At 38.5% G+C, this 15,574-nt stretch overlaps 1 protein-coding gene across 5 annotated transcripts in view; it reads left to right on the top strand.

Moving 5' to 3' along the window:
- Positions 1 to 15,574, top strand: part of VEZT (vezatin, adherens junctions transmembrane protein) — a 59,631-nt gene that overhangs the window by 26,242 nt on the left and 17,815 nt on the right. For 3 of the 5 annotated variants that reach the window (XM_071423258.1, XM_071423260.1, XM_071423261.1), the window contains 4 exons: positions 4,134 to 4,283; positions 8,396 to 8,543; positions 11,366 to 11,697; positions 12,318 to 12,511. In XM_071423258.1, coding sequence (XP_071279359.1) covers positions 4,134 to 4,283; positions 8,396 to 8,543; positions 11,366 to 11,697; positions 12,318 to 12,511 — 824 coding nt within the window. The remainder of the gene's footprint in view (positions 1 to 4,133; positions 4,284 to 8,395; positions 8,544 to 11,365; positions 11,698 to 12,317; positions 12,512 to 15,574) is intronic. The other 2 variants (XM_071423259.1, XM_071423262.1) reach the window with 1 other exon arrangement.

Below are 15,574 nucleotides of genomic sequence, written 5' to 3'. Positions count from 1 at the left end.
ATGAGAAAAACATTTGGATTTTTGCCTAAGTTTAAGCAAACGAACTTGTGGTCAATGTCTAAATTGCTGCTGCCTTGTTCTTTTACTACATTTCTTAGATAACAGATTAACAAAAAACAGACTGGTCTTTAAGCTGATGCTTGATCTAATAGCTTCTTTACTTGAAACTTTGGCAAGCTTTTCAAAAGACTTGGGTATATGGATGGAGTGGGAGAAGTTTGACTGTGCCAGCATCTTCAATGGAACAACTGTACAGTATAAAGAAGTCAATGCTGTACAAGTTTTGGGTTGGTTTAGCCTAGAGGAACTTCTCACTCCAGAGTGTCCTTTTCTGCATCCACATATGCAAGAGATGCTGCTGCACAGGGCAGTGTGAAATTCTTTTCCTAGAGTTTTCTACAGTAAACCAGCAGAACAAAGTTTAGTATTTTCTCCTGTAGTAAGGTTATCAAATCTTAGTGCTTTTTCAGAAGGAGTCTCATGGCAATAGAAATGGTTGCATTTGAAAAGTTACTGAGTATCCTCTTGTATTATTTTACATCCTTGAAGGAATGAGATTTCAATGAGGTGCAGTATCCGGGTCAGTGTTACATGTGCAGCTGTTTTAAGGTACTCCTGATTCAGCATAGGCCTGTGCATTGACCATATTGTGAGTGGAAAGATACTGCAGCTGTTATTTAAATAGTGCCATGCTCAGACTTTGACTGGTTGTACTTAGCTAAACTCTGACAGGGCAAGTCCAGGTCTGCAGCTTTGGCCTGAAGTTCCTCATGCTCCACTGCTGGTTTTCCTCCCCATGACACCATCCATTGCTGTTCTCATAGGCTAATTTATACATCCATTGAGATATCTATGGCTTTGCTTTATTCTACCCTATTTGCCCCTTATTAATTGATTCTGGACTGTCTCTGTAAATGGTAGATTATTACTGATGAGGTTTTGGTCAGTTCTCTATAGGTTAAGTGGTTTATTACTGTGTGGTAGTGCCTGCTCTACTCAAATAGATAGTCAAACATCCTTTTGCTTTCATTCACCTCCCAGTAAAACTGACTGCAGCCACAGGAACCAGAACAGGAATTAGATCAGGAACTAAGAACTTGAGGGGGGAGCTTGGATTAGATGGCCTCCAGTGGTCCCTTCCAATCTTAACTATTCTGTGATTCTATAATCCTGTCAGGCTTCTCTTACATTAGCTGCTCTCAAAGACAACTTGATTTTCTGATTCCAGCCTGGCCTTTGGAAGTGTTTAAGGCTCTGTTGGAATCTCAGGTGTGTCTGCTTGGTACCAGCTCTGTGAGGCTGAGACCTCACCTGGCTGGCTTGGATTACAGAAATTGTATAGCAAAGGTAGGGCAGTATTTCTGTCTAATTGCTTCATTTGCAATTAGCCAAATGAAGCCTGATCACAGGTTGCAGCCTGGAATTTCTGGAGGGTAATGAAAGTATGCCCATTATCTTGCACATCATAAAACAAGAACTGAAGGAATACATAATGGAAGGCTGCAGCAGTAAGCAGCAAGTGTTTATTCCCTTGCTTGTCACCAAAATAATTAACTTCTTTTCTGAAATGCTCCCTTTTTACTGTATTTTAAACTTGAATTAAGCTCTGTGAACTTAATACATATGGATGTATATGAGCATCTTTAAAGAACTGCTTTCATGGTGGAGTGCAGTAATAGATTTTTATTAATGTGTTTATATAAAGTTGTTAAAAGTTGAAAGCCAATTTAAGATTTGGCTAGTAAAATTAATTTAGAAACATATTGTTCTATACAGTAAAGTGGGTTTGGAGCTGTAGAAAAGGGGAAATTCACCCTTAAACTTTCTTTGCTTCTTGCTACTTGTGGCTGATATGCAAAGCTGGTAACATTTGGATAACTTGTAAGTCCAATTAAAATAGATAGAGGATAAGAGACTTTTTACAAGGGTGTGTGCTGATAGGACAAGGGGGAATGGCTTTAAACTGAAATAGGACAGGTTTAGACCAGATATTAGGACAAAAATTCTTGACTGTGAGGATGGTGGGACAGATTGTTCAGAGAAGTGGTGACTTACCCATCCCTGGAAGTGTTCAGAGCCAGGCTGTATGGGGCTTTGAGAAGTCTGGTGGAAGGTGTCCCTGCCCATGGCAGGGGGTTTGGAATTAGAGGATCTTCATATTCCCTTCCAACCCAAACCATTCTGTGATCTGTGAAGATAAATGAAACATTAGGAATTTAGGGATATGATATGCCTGACAGAAAGACATATAATAGATTCTACTAATTAAATTAGTCAAATAAGGAAGAATTTTTTATTAAAAGCACTGAAACAGTCCATTCCAGAAGGAAAGCAGATTGTTTTGCTGCATACTGGCAGTACGTGCTGTGCTTGAGTTATGCTATATTTGTTCTGTATAGGAGCTGGAAAAGTCTGCATCACTGTAGTAGAACATAGATCCCTGTTTCTTTTTTATGGTAGAAGAATTTTACTCGTTTTCTTTGAGCTTTCTTCTGACAATTCACATGGGCTTGGGTCTACAAACTAATGTGAGAGTTTATACATAAACACTTCAGTTGTTACTTCCAAAAGCTAGGGAAAGGTTAGAGATTGGCATGTACTGCATTACATGCTGTGTTCCCTACTGAAAGATCCAGCAAGGCTAGCATTTTCAATTTACATTTAGAAATGGAAATGAACACAGTTTGGTTTTTATTTTTTTCAGATTTTAAAGTCATTTATGAGATGTTATATAAACCATTTTAATAACACATAATTTAAAATGGTATGCAGATATTTTCTATAGTATTTCAGCTAGCATATTCAATATATGGCAATATTTGGCATGAATCTGCTTGTGTTAATGGTGTTAAACATACTGATATATGGTTCCAGCCTTGCTCACTGGGTGGGCTGCTCTGGTTTTCATATTTGATAGTGAAGGCCACAAGCTATTTCTCTTCCCAATGTGCAGCATGGTCCAGCTGAGCACATGGAGTAGGACTGACATTTTCCCAGCAGTGTCAGTCTGCTGACTTGGTCAGCTTTTTAGTCAGATGGACTACAGAAATAGTTACCAATGCAGCAACCCACCTCAGGCTTACCAGGTACCCTGTATGCTTTTCCCTTTTAAGTGACTGCACATGAAATCACCTCTTCACCCTGCCCTGGGAAAGGTGAGAGCAGAAGCAGGCTTACAGTCCCCAAAGAATTAATCACAATTGATTGTCCTGTTGTCCAGACCATGTTAATTCCTGAGTTGATTCTAGTAAAATCAGTCCCAGCAAGCAGAGTGCACCTAGGCTGTTTCCAGAGTCTCAGTCACAGGTTTGACATCAGATTGTGTATGAAAAGATACAGCTGGAGCCTAAAGTTCTGCAGACCTGTTCAATGTTCACCCAGATCACAATTCATTTTATTTCCAGATGAGATGATTTCTTACAGTGCTAAAGCCAATCTGAGTTATATTCTAATAGGCAAATGGCATTGTTTCTTTTAAATGGTATATTCACCTGAATAGCCAGACACCAAATGTATCTTCCAATATGCTTGTGTGGTGTATACATGTCATGTGTTTACCTGTCAAGACTCTCACAAACACAGCTGCCATTCATTGCATGGTGATAAAATCTATGTCACTTCTCAAATAGTATTTTTCTTCACCTAGAAAACTTTCTGCATCAGGAAGGTTAAAAGAATATAGTGTTTTGTATGGAAAGCTATGTGTTGGCACCTTTTTTCTGCAAAAATTATTGGAAAAATAAATTTGGATATAAAGAGGTATATGTTAAATACATGTTTATTAAAACTTCCAAAGCTGACAGTGGGCTTGTAATAGCTTTGTGTCCTGATTGAGATAATGTTTCGGTATGTCTACCATTACTACACCATTTTGGAAAATTTTAGAGAAAATAAATGTGCTCAGGAGTTTTGCCACGGCTCAGATGAGAATAGATGAAGGCTATTTACTGAGGAATCCTGGCAGCTGTCTGAAATTTTGATTAAATATATCATTGATATGATCAGGGTTTAGTCTCATAGTTACTGAGTGATTTGAAAAAGCTTTCTAAGCAATGAAATAGGAAAACTGATGTACTGTTCTTTAAAAATACTTTAGGACATCTGTACAGTTGTATCACATTTTACTTTTCAAGTTTGCTTGACAGGGTCAGTGCCGCTTGCCCATTTAATAAAGCTGGACAGCATCCTAGTCAGCACCTGATTGGCCTCCGGAAAGCCGTGTATCGATCCGTCAGAGCCAACTTCCGAGCTGCAAGACTGGCCACTCTGTACATGCTGAAAAAATATCCTTCCTCTAAAAACCTTCCACTTCAGGTAGCCCATGTTGCCTACTGCCACCTGTGCCAATGTTGAGAGTCAGGATGTCTAGAAACATACAGCATCTAATTACATAAACAAGTGAAAGAAAAGGTAGCTTAGTAAATTGGGGCTTGTGTTTGGTTTGGAACATGCTTTAAATTTGCCATTTTGTGTACTGTGCATTGTGATAAGTTTCAGTGCACTGAAAACATTGTATCATTATTGACACCCATGCTTTGGTGTAAGTGCTAGTGATGTGTTTCAGAGCTCTTCAAAATTTTGTTTTATAATTCCTCTTAGCCCAAAATATCCCTTGCACCAACATATCCTCTTCTCTGAACAATATGGCCTTTCACTTGACATCCCTGTGTTCAAAGGTAAGTTGGTTTTCTTCTACCAAATTATCTGCAGCAAATTAAGCTTTTATGTTAATGTATATCTCAAATATGTTGGAAGGAGATCAGTCTGATGAACCTGTGACAGAGAATTAAAAATTTTAGGTCACAGCTTTATTCATGATGGTACAAATTGCATAAACTTGATATGTTATCATTCTCACTTCTACTCAGTAGAACTAGAAGTTCAGCAATATTTGCTTGTGGCTAGTGTACCTTCTTTTAGTTAGATAACTGCCTTCAGTGAGTACAGTTAAGTATTTTTTACCTAATTAAAATTTGTTCCCATGTAGAAGAGAAAATATGCAGTCATATTTTAGCCTTATACCAGGCAGTTGTGTCAAACTTGGTAGACCAGTGATTTAATGAGAGGGAAAGTCATATTGCTTACATTTTGTGTGGAGAGACAGTTGGGTGCTAGCAGAAACAACTCAGCATTTGCTCACACCATTCTTGCTCTGATTTGTTCATGTCAGCAAGAGTGCATTGCTCAAAGTCACAGAACAAAATGCCATAGAAAAGGGTATTTCTCTTTTAATTCAGAATCTAAGGTTATAGCAGGATGCAATGGCTGAAAGCCTAAACTAGGAATTAGGCACTTTGGGTTAAGTATTTACAGGATGTTGTGCAGACCAGTTCAAAAGTTCTCTGCACTGTCCTTCATTGAATTGTGTGGTAACTCAGGCAGTGCTTCCCTTGGCATGCTAGCTGCTTAACACTTTTATTCTTAAGAGCCTTGTGGGTTCTGCATCATGGGAATCTGGTGTAGCTATATACAAGCTGGATGGAGGAAATCTTGTAGCTTATGTTACTGGCTGATGTTAATAATCTCATCCTCTGCTGTGCAGAATGGTCTGATTTGAACTATTTTCATAGGTAGGACTTGGGCATTGCACCACGTAAACTTAAAAAGCTTGGATTTTGGTGTGAGGTGATGTTCTTTGCTGTCAAGGCATAACTAGTGTTATTTTTTTATTAGTGATAAAACCAAACATTGGATAGTGGTATTTTAAATGGAGTGATATCTAACCCTATTAGAATGGAATGCATATAAAATGCATTCTGTGCCTTTGAGATGCACCGGGCACAGGGACATCTGCAAATTTCCTGTAGTAAATCTAGTAAAAACTTGTTTCTGCTCTGTAAAGGTTTAGTTATTGCATCATGAACTGTTAGAAAACTCCATACCTTTAACTAGGGAGGGGGAAAGTTCATGCAAGAAAACAAGTAAGCTAAACAAAAAGTAGTACCCTCTTGAGATGATAAACGCTTAAATTGCCACGCTGAAATATCTGAGTAGAGACACTTGGGCATTTTTCAGTGCAGTGTTTCTTCCTTGACCAGCCAGTTCATCACATGCTTAGCTCACCCCTGGTGAGCAGGTGAGAATTTGTAGAAGAACAGCTTAGATTTCCTAGGGATCCTGTGAGGCCCCCCTGTTAGGTCTTCAGATGGGAATGTGCTTTTGAAGACTGAAGTATGAATGTTAGATTGTTACATACAGGGATACATTAGCAATCTTGTTTTTCTATAGGTAAATAAGAGTGTCTAACCTGATAAGAAGTTAGACATTCACTGTACAGGTATTTTATTCTGGATTTGACAGTTCATTATTAAGTAGCATTGCCTTCTCTTTCTTTCAAGCTAATAAAGCATGTAAGTTAAACAGATGAATGAAATATTTTCACGGAGACAAAGAAAAATTTAACTAGTCTAAGATAGTTAGGCTTTAGTATTTTGGCTTTAACTACTGACTAGGAGTCAGTAGGGCTAAAAATACGACGAGATCAAAGTGCACAAAGGAAGTGTGTTCCTGTATATAATGGTGTGTATGTGTTTAAACTCTCTAAATGTTTGATCCTTAGGAAGTTAATGGGGGCATGGGATCAGTTCTCTGCTTTCATCTGTCAGATAGAAATGGGAGTGGAAGGGCTGCAATAGAGGAAGGCAAGGCAGGAGGTGCAGGAGGCCACTGGGAATCCCTGGCTGAGACACAGCATGGGTAAGTGGCTCCTTGGTCAAACCTCATGTTTAAGATGTTGCCTGGAATTTATTTTTAGCATGACTTAGGAATCCATGTGTGTCCAAACTGCTTTTTGTGGTGTTCATATTGTTGGAAATGCCATGTTGCAGGAAAAGGCTAACAAGGAGTACAAGTAGTTTCTAAGATTAATGGTCCTGAAGGGTTTTGACCTGACTTTTCAATTTCTGATGGAGTTACCATCCTCATCCTATGTGCTCCCTCTGCTGGGCATGCTGTCAGGTTAATTCAGAGTAGACACCATTTATGTGAGGCAGCTGCTGGTGACGGCAGTAATATTCTGATCCTAATTAATTTACAGGGTTTTGTTTGAACACTTAATAGGCTTGTTCCTTTCCAGACATCAGGAATAAAGGAGGGAGGAATGTTGTTTTTTTACACATCCTGGACACTTTGCTTTACTGTTTCCTGGGACACAGAATATTACTTTTTTCCTGCAATGTTCTTCTGCTTAACTGGTAGAAGTCTCTTGAGCAAATCAGTTTTGCAAGTTCAATCCTATGAGAATTTAGGACATGGACAATTTGGGTGTGAAAGCGGATGGAACTCGTAGCTTCCCCCTGAAAACACATTAGATGGACAAGAGACAAGTGCTTCTAATTGGCTTTATGTGCAAGAGATGAGAGCATTCAGTTTCTAGATCAAACTATAAATGAAAACCAAATATATTAAATTAAGACCATATTTCCATTAATGCTTTACAAATATATATATATATTTCTGTGGTACAGATGTGATTTTGTACTTATGGCCATAAGTTTGCATTTCTGTTTTAAAATGAATTTTACTATTTTGTGACTGGGTAACTATCAGAAAACATGCAAAACATCTTGAACCGTTCCTCCCCAGCCTGAGGCCATCCTAAAATTAGTGCTATTCTAATAATAAATAAATTTTAAAAAATAATAAATGCTGCCTAGTCTATGAATTATTTTTTCTATTTTCTGGTATCAGTTATATTTGTCTTGCTTCCTACTTTTTAAGCATTTTTGAGGACTAGAAATGTACATTTTCCTACTGAGATTTTAAATGTGCTGAATGGTGTTGATAGATACCAGTTTGCCACTCATCCTGCCAAGATCATAATGTCTTTGCAATGATGTAATCAATAAAGTTAATGTTATGACACAGGGAGCTCCTGTTCTTCACAGAGCTCTCTGAAATGTCAAAGATCTTTTACTGTAAAGGCCTCTCTGAGCAGTCCATCCACAGACAGACCTCTCAGTGAATACACATCCTGAGTTTAGTCTATAACACAGGCCACCTTTAAAACTTAAAATTGCACAATTGTTCTCTTTCCTCTGTTAATTTCTGGTTTAAGATTGACATGAACTATTTCTTGGAAACTCAATATTTAAAATTAAGATGTTTCACTCATTTAAAAGGGATGCAGGGATTTTTCATTAATCTACTTTGTTTCTTTTTATGTTTCTATTTTGACATAGGTGTTTTGTCAGTGTCTTATCTCTCATCCTTCTAAGAGCCTTTAAAAATTGTGCTTCAAATAAGGATTGCAAAACAGGATTCAGGTAGATTTGGGATGAAAGTATGTGATTTCATAAAAATTGCCTGGAATGAGAAACCTTATTAAGTATTTCTTTCCTTTTGTGTGTGTTTAATGCAAAAGTGGCTTTGTTTACCACCTTAACTCCAGCTAAACTTACCCTCTGAACTCGGAGAGTGACAACGTGACCAGCTACATCTGTGTGGTCCCCTTTAAGGAGCTGGGCCTGGGACTGAGTGAGGAGCAGGTCTCTGAAGAGGAGGCACACAATCTAACTGATGGCTTCAGCTTGCCTGCACTCAAGGTAAGCTCTCCTAGAAGGGCTTCATGCATCCATGCAGGCTCCTGGTGAACATCTTTCTGTTGTCACGAAGTCCTGTGGCTTGTATGTCCTAGCCTGTAGCAACACACTGAATGGAGGGTAAGGTGTAATCAGTCAGGCTCTTATCATGTGTTCTACATTTATCAGCATTCACCTGATTTCTTTGTGCATGTAGAGAAAGAGAAGTTACTCAATACAACATTAGGATATTTTTCTGCAAATGATGGAAGTTCAAGACAGTTGTTCTATAATCAGCTTGATCAATCCCCTTAAACATGATTTTTTGCTCTCTGATTTAACCTGATCCCAGCTGAATAAAATAATTTCTGGATTTGTACTTAATTCTTTTTTTTTATCTAATCTCTTGATATGAATAAAAAGAGAGACATCAAAAATCACAAATTAGTTGTAAATGCCAAAGGGAGTAGCTGCATTTAGTCATACTGAGGAGCAGAAATCATAAGCTTGGACCCCTGCTGCCGTGAGCCAGTGTGGTTCTTTGATCTTTGAAAAACTTTTAACTGAACAGAGTGACAACCATATAATGGCCTTTTTATGTATTTTGTTTTGAGATGTTAGTTTTTTTTAATTTGAATGAGTCAATTGGAAGGAAGATCTAATTTGAATGCAAGCCTTCTATACTCTAATGACCCTCTGCCAGGGCAGTTCCCCTTTAGCATTGTCTTTTTTAATGGAAAATTCCATTATTATATGACTTCTGTGTGTTCTCTGGGGTTGGCTTTTGTTACATTTTTTTTCTCTTAATTTATAGACCTTGACTTCTTTTGTTCTGACAGTAAATGCTACCAGTAATAGTGATTACTAAGCTTTGATGCTTTGTCTAATTAGCTGTAAGCTAAGAACTACAATAAATAGCAGCTTTTGGGATTTTTTTTCTTGCACTTCATTAGCTGAAGTTCTAATTGCAACCATGTAAGCCTGCTAATTTACCCACTTCTTTTTAAGCACAAGAAGCCAGTAAGAGGTGCCCAAGCTTGTAAGCTAAGCCTTTGTTTACCTGCAACTTGCAGTAATTTAACTGAACTCTGTTTTAGTTAAACTGGTTAGGATGCTTTCTGGATACACTTAAGATCACAACAACTAGAAAATCTCAATTTATGGTAACTCATAAAAGCCAGCAATGTAGGCTGGGTGTGGTATAGCTGAACCAAGCTAAATTCACAAAAATCAGTCCTAAGCAGATTCCTGTGTAGGTATAACATACTTTGATAACCCTGGGACATATTTGTGTGGTGAGCCTTGGATGTATGTGCAGTCCTCTTTGGTTTTGTTTTTTCACTTTAAGAGAATTTGCCTCTATAATAAAGTGTAGGTCATGCTAAGCCATATGACAAATGTGTCTTTTGGCTACCTTGTCCTTGAAGTAAAGCAATTTAAAGAGTGAAGATTTTTCACTTAAGAAAAACATCCCAGTTTAAGCTGAGGAGAGCCAGGTGGATATTTTGTGTCAGCAAAGATCATCAGTAGTTACTAACAGAGCAAACTGCTTGCAACCATAAATACATCTGGAATTTCCTTTTCTCTTGTTGTTGTGCCTTTTTTTCAGGTAGGTTTTTGATTATTATTATCAGTTCCTGAAGTCCACTATTTCTGTATGCTATTTTTTTACTGCCTGTGATTTATATCTGGTGGAAGGGATTGGTCTTCTTTTGTGCTTATTACAGCATGAGCTTTTGATTTTTTTATCCAGGGCACTACACGTTCAGGGACACTTGAGTGATTGCTGCCCATTTGTTTGCTTTGTATTTTTGCACCCAGCCAAATCAGTCTTGCATGTATACCCCAAATTAATTTCATGTCATTCATGTATTCTTTTTTCTCATGAGCATCTTTTGTAAATTGAGATTCTTTTTTCTTTTGGAATACTTTCTCAGTTTGCATCCAAGTATTTTTGATGTGATGAGTAAATGTTTTGCCTTCCTTGGTCTGGAATGCTTGCGAACAAGTTTCAGTCTCCACCTCATAATCACCTATAGCTGATCCCTTTTAATAAGGGCCATTATTGCAGAGAAAAGTATCATAACCTTTCCTTTGCATTTTAGACATAAAAGGTGCTGCTGTACTGTCATGGTCTCCTGAGCAAACTTCTCTAAACTAAGAAAACTGTTCTTTTCATTTCATTGGAAGTGGAACTTCTCAAGAAATTGAAATTTTGGACTGCCTTGCTCCTAGATGGACTGTCCTCTTTAGTATCATATATAACATTGTGAATCAATCCATTTCATAAAAGACTTTCCTTCCTTAGTAGTATTGGTGGAATTTCTTACTTTGGCTGAAAAAAGAAATAAGTTGGCAGCCCAACTTTCTTCAGATGCAGAATATTTTTTTTGTTGAAGTACAGTGCAATTAGGCTCATGTTTCGAAGTTGGGTGTGGGGCAATGCAGTAGTTATTAGATTGTAGAAATGACAGCTTGGCCTTATAAAGGGAAAAATGTCTTTGCTGCCACTGGAATTTTGGCAGCCCTTTATGAGCCGTAGGGTATGTGGAGATTATAGCAAATAATGAAACTGGCCGACGGGAATATGAGGTTTTGGACTCTGACAACTTTATGAGCATAATTGCATTTAATATCCTTCATCAAGGAATTAACAGTCACCTAAGGTTCACAAGATCTGAACCTCACGCGCTCTGGAATACCCTTCAAAAACAGTCAGCGGATTTTTGCAGTTTTTCAAAGTTCCCGTTGCCGGCCAAGGAATGTTTTCCCATGGTGTATTCGTACATTTACTTTGGAAGTAAATGTACACAGGTGCACGGAGCTAACCCTCCCCTGTTTTGCAGGTCCTCTTTCAGCTCTGGGTAGGGCAGAGTTCAGAGTTTTTCAGGAGGCTGGCGCTGCTGCTCTCCCCGGCCAACGCGTGCCCCGAGCCCTCGGCGTGCCCGGAGCGGCTGCCTCACCGCATCCTGCGCGACGTGGCCCAGGGCCTCCCCGGCACGCACGCCGCCTGCCTGGCCGAGCTCCGCAGGAGCTACGAGTTCTACCGCTACTTCGAAACGCAGCACCAGGCGGGCCTGCAGTGGGCAGCCAGGGGCAAGCAGCAGTGCAGGGAGCTCAACAGCCTGCAGACAGCCGTGCGCAGCCTGCAGCTGCACCTCAAGGCCCTGCTCAATGAGTGAGTCTACACCTGAATTAACAGAAGGATTGGGACTTGAAGTTCTTTGGGTTGGCAGCTTGTGTCCCCAGTTAAAAGCAAAAAAAGTCTCTGCAGTCATAGCCATATCTTCACTCAGTATGGGCCCAAAGGTTTACTATGGAATCTGATATTTTTCCTGGGTATTCTTTGAGTATCTGAAAACTTGAAGATAAGCAGTGCGCTAAGATTTTGCCTTGCATTTGTGACTCCCTTAAAAAACATAATCATCTTCCATTGATTTTTCCACATATCTAATGCTTTATAAGAACATTCAGCTCATAGTAACTAACTAGTAAATATTCTTAAAGATTTGTCACTGCCTTGGTGAAACAGTTGAGACTGTCCTACTCCTTTAACCTTACATGTAAGAATTACTATAACAATCGCAGGTATTGCATTGCTAATCTTATACATAAGCAATGTATCTTGATGTAGAAAAAATATTTTAATTTTAAAATTTTGGGACATCTTTGACTAATTGACTGAGTTGGGTTCTTAAAACTTAAAGGAAATAACAGTATTTTACATTAAATAATGGAAAGAATGGTGGAGTCAAATATTTATTATTACTTACTGCTGTTTGTCTCCTCATTACTTAGGGTAATAATTCTTGAGGATGAGCTTGAAAAGCTTGTTAGCACTAAGGAGACACCTGAGTTGACAACAGAAGCCCGTCAGGTTCTGGAACAAAAACTAAAGTTTATTCAGCCTCATATCCAGGCAAGCAACAGCTGCTGGGAAGAAGCCATTTCTCAGGTGGAAAAAATGAGTGGAAGAAACCCAAATAAAAAAGGTAAATGTGAGAGATTAATTTAGCAGTTAATGGGATACACTTCAGAGATGAAATGGTCAAATGAATCGGTGACAGTGTTCAGCCTGTGTATCAGAATTTTAGCTGAAGAAGGTCTTAAAGCCATACACTTTGAAAAACTGTGTCCTTATATCAGACTTTTTCATTTTGATGGCCTTGAAGCTTTTGTTTCAGCAAAAAATGCAACCATGCTAACTCAGTCTGTTAGACCTCTGGATTCAGATGGTTACATTTTCAGGTAGACTGATAATTGCTTTTTGTCTTTGATGGGTGAAATCACCTGTGAAGGGGTTGGATTTTAATGAATTGCCCTCAAGATCTTCATTTATTTACTGCATTAAAATGATGCCATTAATTGAAATGATAATGACATTGTCATGAAAGTTTTTTGACAATCACATTTCCTGGAACATTTCAAATCATGGAGGACATGTTGAGCATATAAAACCCATTTACTTCCTCTCTCAAAGAGTGAGTTAACCTTTGGTGTTCTTAAAAGTCTTAGTGACCAGCATATCCCAGTGTTTGTTTCTTGTCCTTCTCCTTAGGGATCTGTACTGCCCATGCTGTTCTTGTGCAGCATAACCAGCTTAAATAACTGAAGTGAATTTAGGCTCTCCTGACATGGAATTGAACCTGTAATTTCTAATCTTTCTTTTTTCCAGGAGCATTTTTACTGTCCTAGGAAGGCACAGCCCAGCATCTGAAAAATGCTGGTAATGGAGACTGCACTAGGAAAATTGGAGGGGGGAACTTGGGGTATCAGCAAGTTACCTACAGAAATCCAAATCTGAAGTGCACTATGCTCTTAATGATGCATGGATGGAATATCCAGTAGATGGATAAATATTGCTGTGGGCCTAGAAGCAGGCAGGCCAAGCTTGTTCATGCTTACATCAGAACTTGGAGCACTGGGAGGCTTCTTGCAGGTTCTGTGCAGGTCCAGACATGGTATAAACAAACTCATGCACTTTGCCTGATAGTGCAGTCTTACAGCTTCCCCCTCAGTGCTGTGTAAAACAGCCTGTGAGGATGTTAGGTGTAGCCTGATATATTTGCATGTGCTGACCTATTGTGTTTTGTTGAGACCTTCACAACCTACAGTTCTACTGATCTTTTTTCCCCTTTGCTTAAAAGTTCTTTCTAGACTCCACACAATAGTATTTTTAGTTACTTTAATTTTATTTTTACTTTGTGTATAAATTTCTCAGCAGGCCTTTTTATTATAACTTGCTTCTTTTAAAGTTCAGTACAAAAATAACCTTGTGTGTGATCTAGAAGGGATTGCATGGGAAATAAAAAATAAAATAATCCTTCACTTTTGCCCACTACTTTCCTGGAAACGTGCTGGGATTGAACCTCTATTTTGCAACAAGTTTACTGAACTAATTCACAGGAGCTACTTTAATTTATTTTGGTCATTGAAAACTATTTTTATCTGACAACATTTGACTTTCCTGATATATTTCTAAGCCATCCAGTTTCTGTGAGTTGACCTTGTCAATCTGTACATGAAATCAAGTTCAATTATTTTGCTGTCTTCCTACAAATTTTAACAGCTGGTCTGTCAGTCATGTTATGTAAATTACTTCTTTTTTTTTTCCCAATACTTTCTGAAAACTCTTTGGGAGAAGATACCTTCCTGTTGAATAAATATAACAGCTCAGCACAGCTTTTACATTTATGCATTACTATCCAAAACTAAATCAATCTTTTGACAAGAGCTGTTTCAAGAACCCCATGGGCTTAGAGCCTTTTGTCTAAGTGGATGCTGAGCACTTCTGCTGCCATAGATGTTTAGTCCAACTAACTAGTTCAGCCAGCAGAGCATCTGTATAAAGAGATGAGTCCCCTTGAACAAGCAGTACATGCTTCTTGCCCTGAATCATTATATGTCAGACCTGTTTTCTTACAGGTACATTAAAGACCCAAAGCAAAGCCTTTCAGTGTAATAGATTGGACACTCACACCCTCCTGTCAGCCTGTCATTGGTGGTGACACCAGCATGTATCTTATATTTCAGCATATAGTTCCTTCAGGGAATGCAGTTTGGCTTCCTCCTTTACATGATTTGGTGTATTTCTAGAATCAGTGCCTTTACTTACTCACTGATCCTGTCAGGTACAGAGCAGAACCTCAGAACAAGTGGGGCTTTAGCACATTTAAGGGAGATTGCCTCTATTTAAATTCCTTGGGCAACGATGGACCTATCTATCATTCATCTACATATGCATCTTTGCTCATTTCCTAGAACTTTCAGCTTCTTTTCTTTATTCTTTCGCTTTTTTTCACTGATAAAATGTATCACTTAAAGCTTCAACAATGTAAGCATGTAGTAATCTACTGTTAATATTACAGAATGGAGTACTCTTTTTAGCTACTTACAGCATTGTATTACTAATCTTTGAAACACTGTCCCTCAAACTGTTTAAATTCCATCCTTTTTCTTTTTAAACCATCTTTGCAAATGGACACAACTTTTTTAGATATTTATAAGACCAAGGCTATGGTACTCTGCTGCAATCTCACCCTCCCTAAGTGTTCAGTGTATAGATTAGAAATGGAAAATAGGGTTAGGTGGGGCTTGGCAAGGTCATTTAACCCATTTCACTTCTCAAGGGTAAATTAGTATTTGTGAGTAAATGTTGTTTACCTCTTCCTAAAAAACTCCCTTCAGAGACATTTTACAGTATTTCCAGGCATCTATTCCAGCACTTAATTCCATTACCAGTAGAATGTTATTACTGAATAGAAGTACCTCTTGCTGCAATTTAAAAGTATTACTTCTGATCCACCCACAATGGAAATCCATTTCCTCTTGATGGCTCTTACATTCTCTAAGATGATTATTATGCTTCTTTCTGTCTTCTCTATATGGCTCCCTATGCTTCAGCTCTTCCCTGGTGACTATACTTTATTTAGTCTTCTTTATAATGTCCAGTGTTTTCCTCTATATTCCCTCTAGTTGCCCCACTGTGTTACTGAATGAAGGGGCCCCAGACTGGGCAGTATGTTCCATCCACAGCCTGATCAGTGCCAGAGTAG

Source organism: Agelaius tricolor, unplaced genomic scaffold (genome assembly GCF_023055355.1).
Source record: "Agelaius tricolor isolate 1412-34295 unplaced genomic scaffold, bAgeTri1.0.p SCAF_3, whole genome shotgun sequence".
Classification (NCBI taxonomy): domain Eukaryota; kingdom Metazoa; phylum Chordata; class Aves; order Passeriformes; family Icteridae; genus Agelaius; species Agelaius tricolor.
This window is presented reverse-complemented; position numbering and strand designations above follow the sequence as displayed.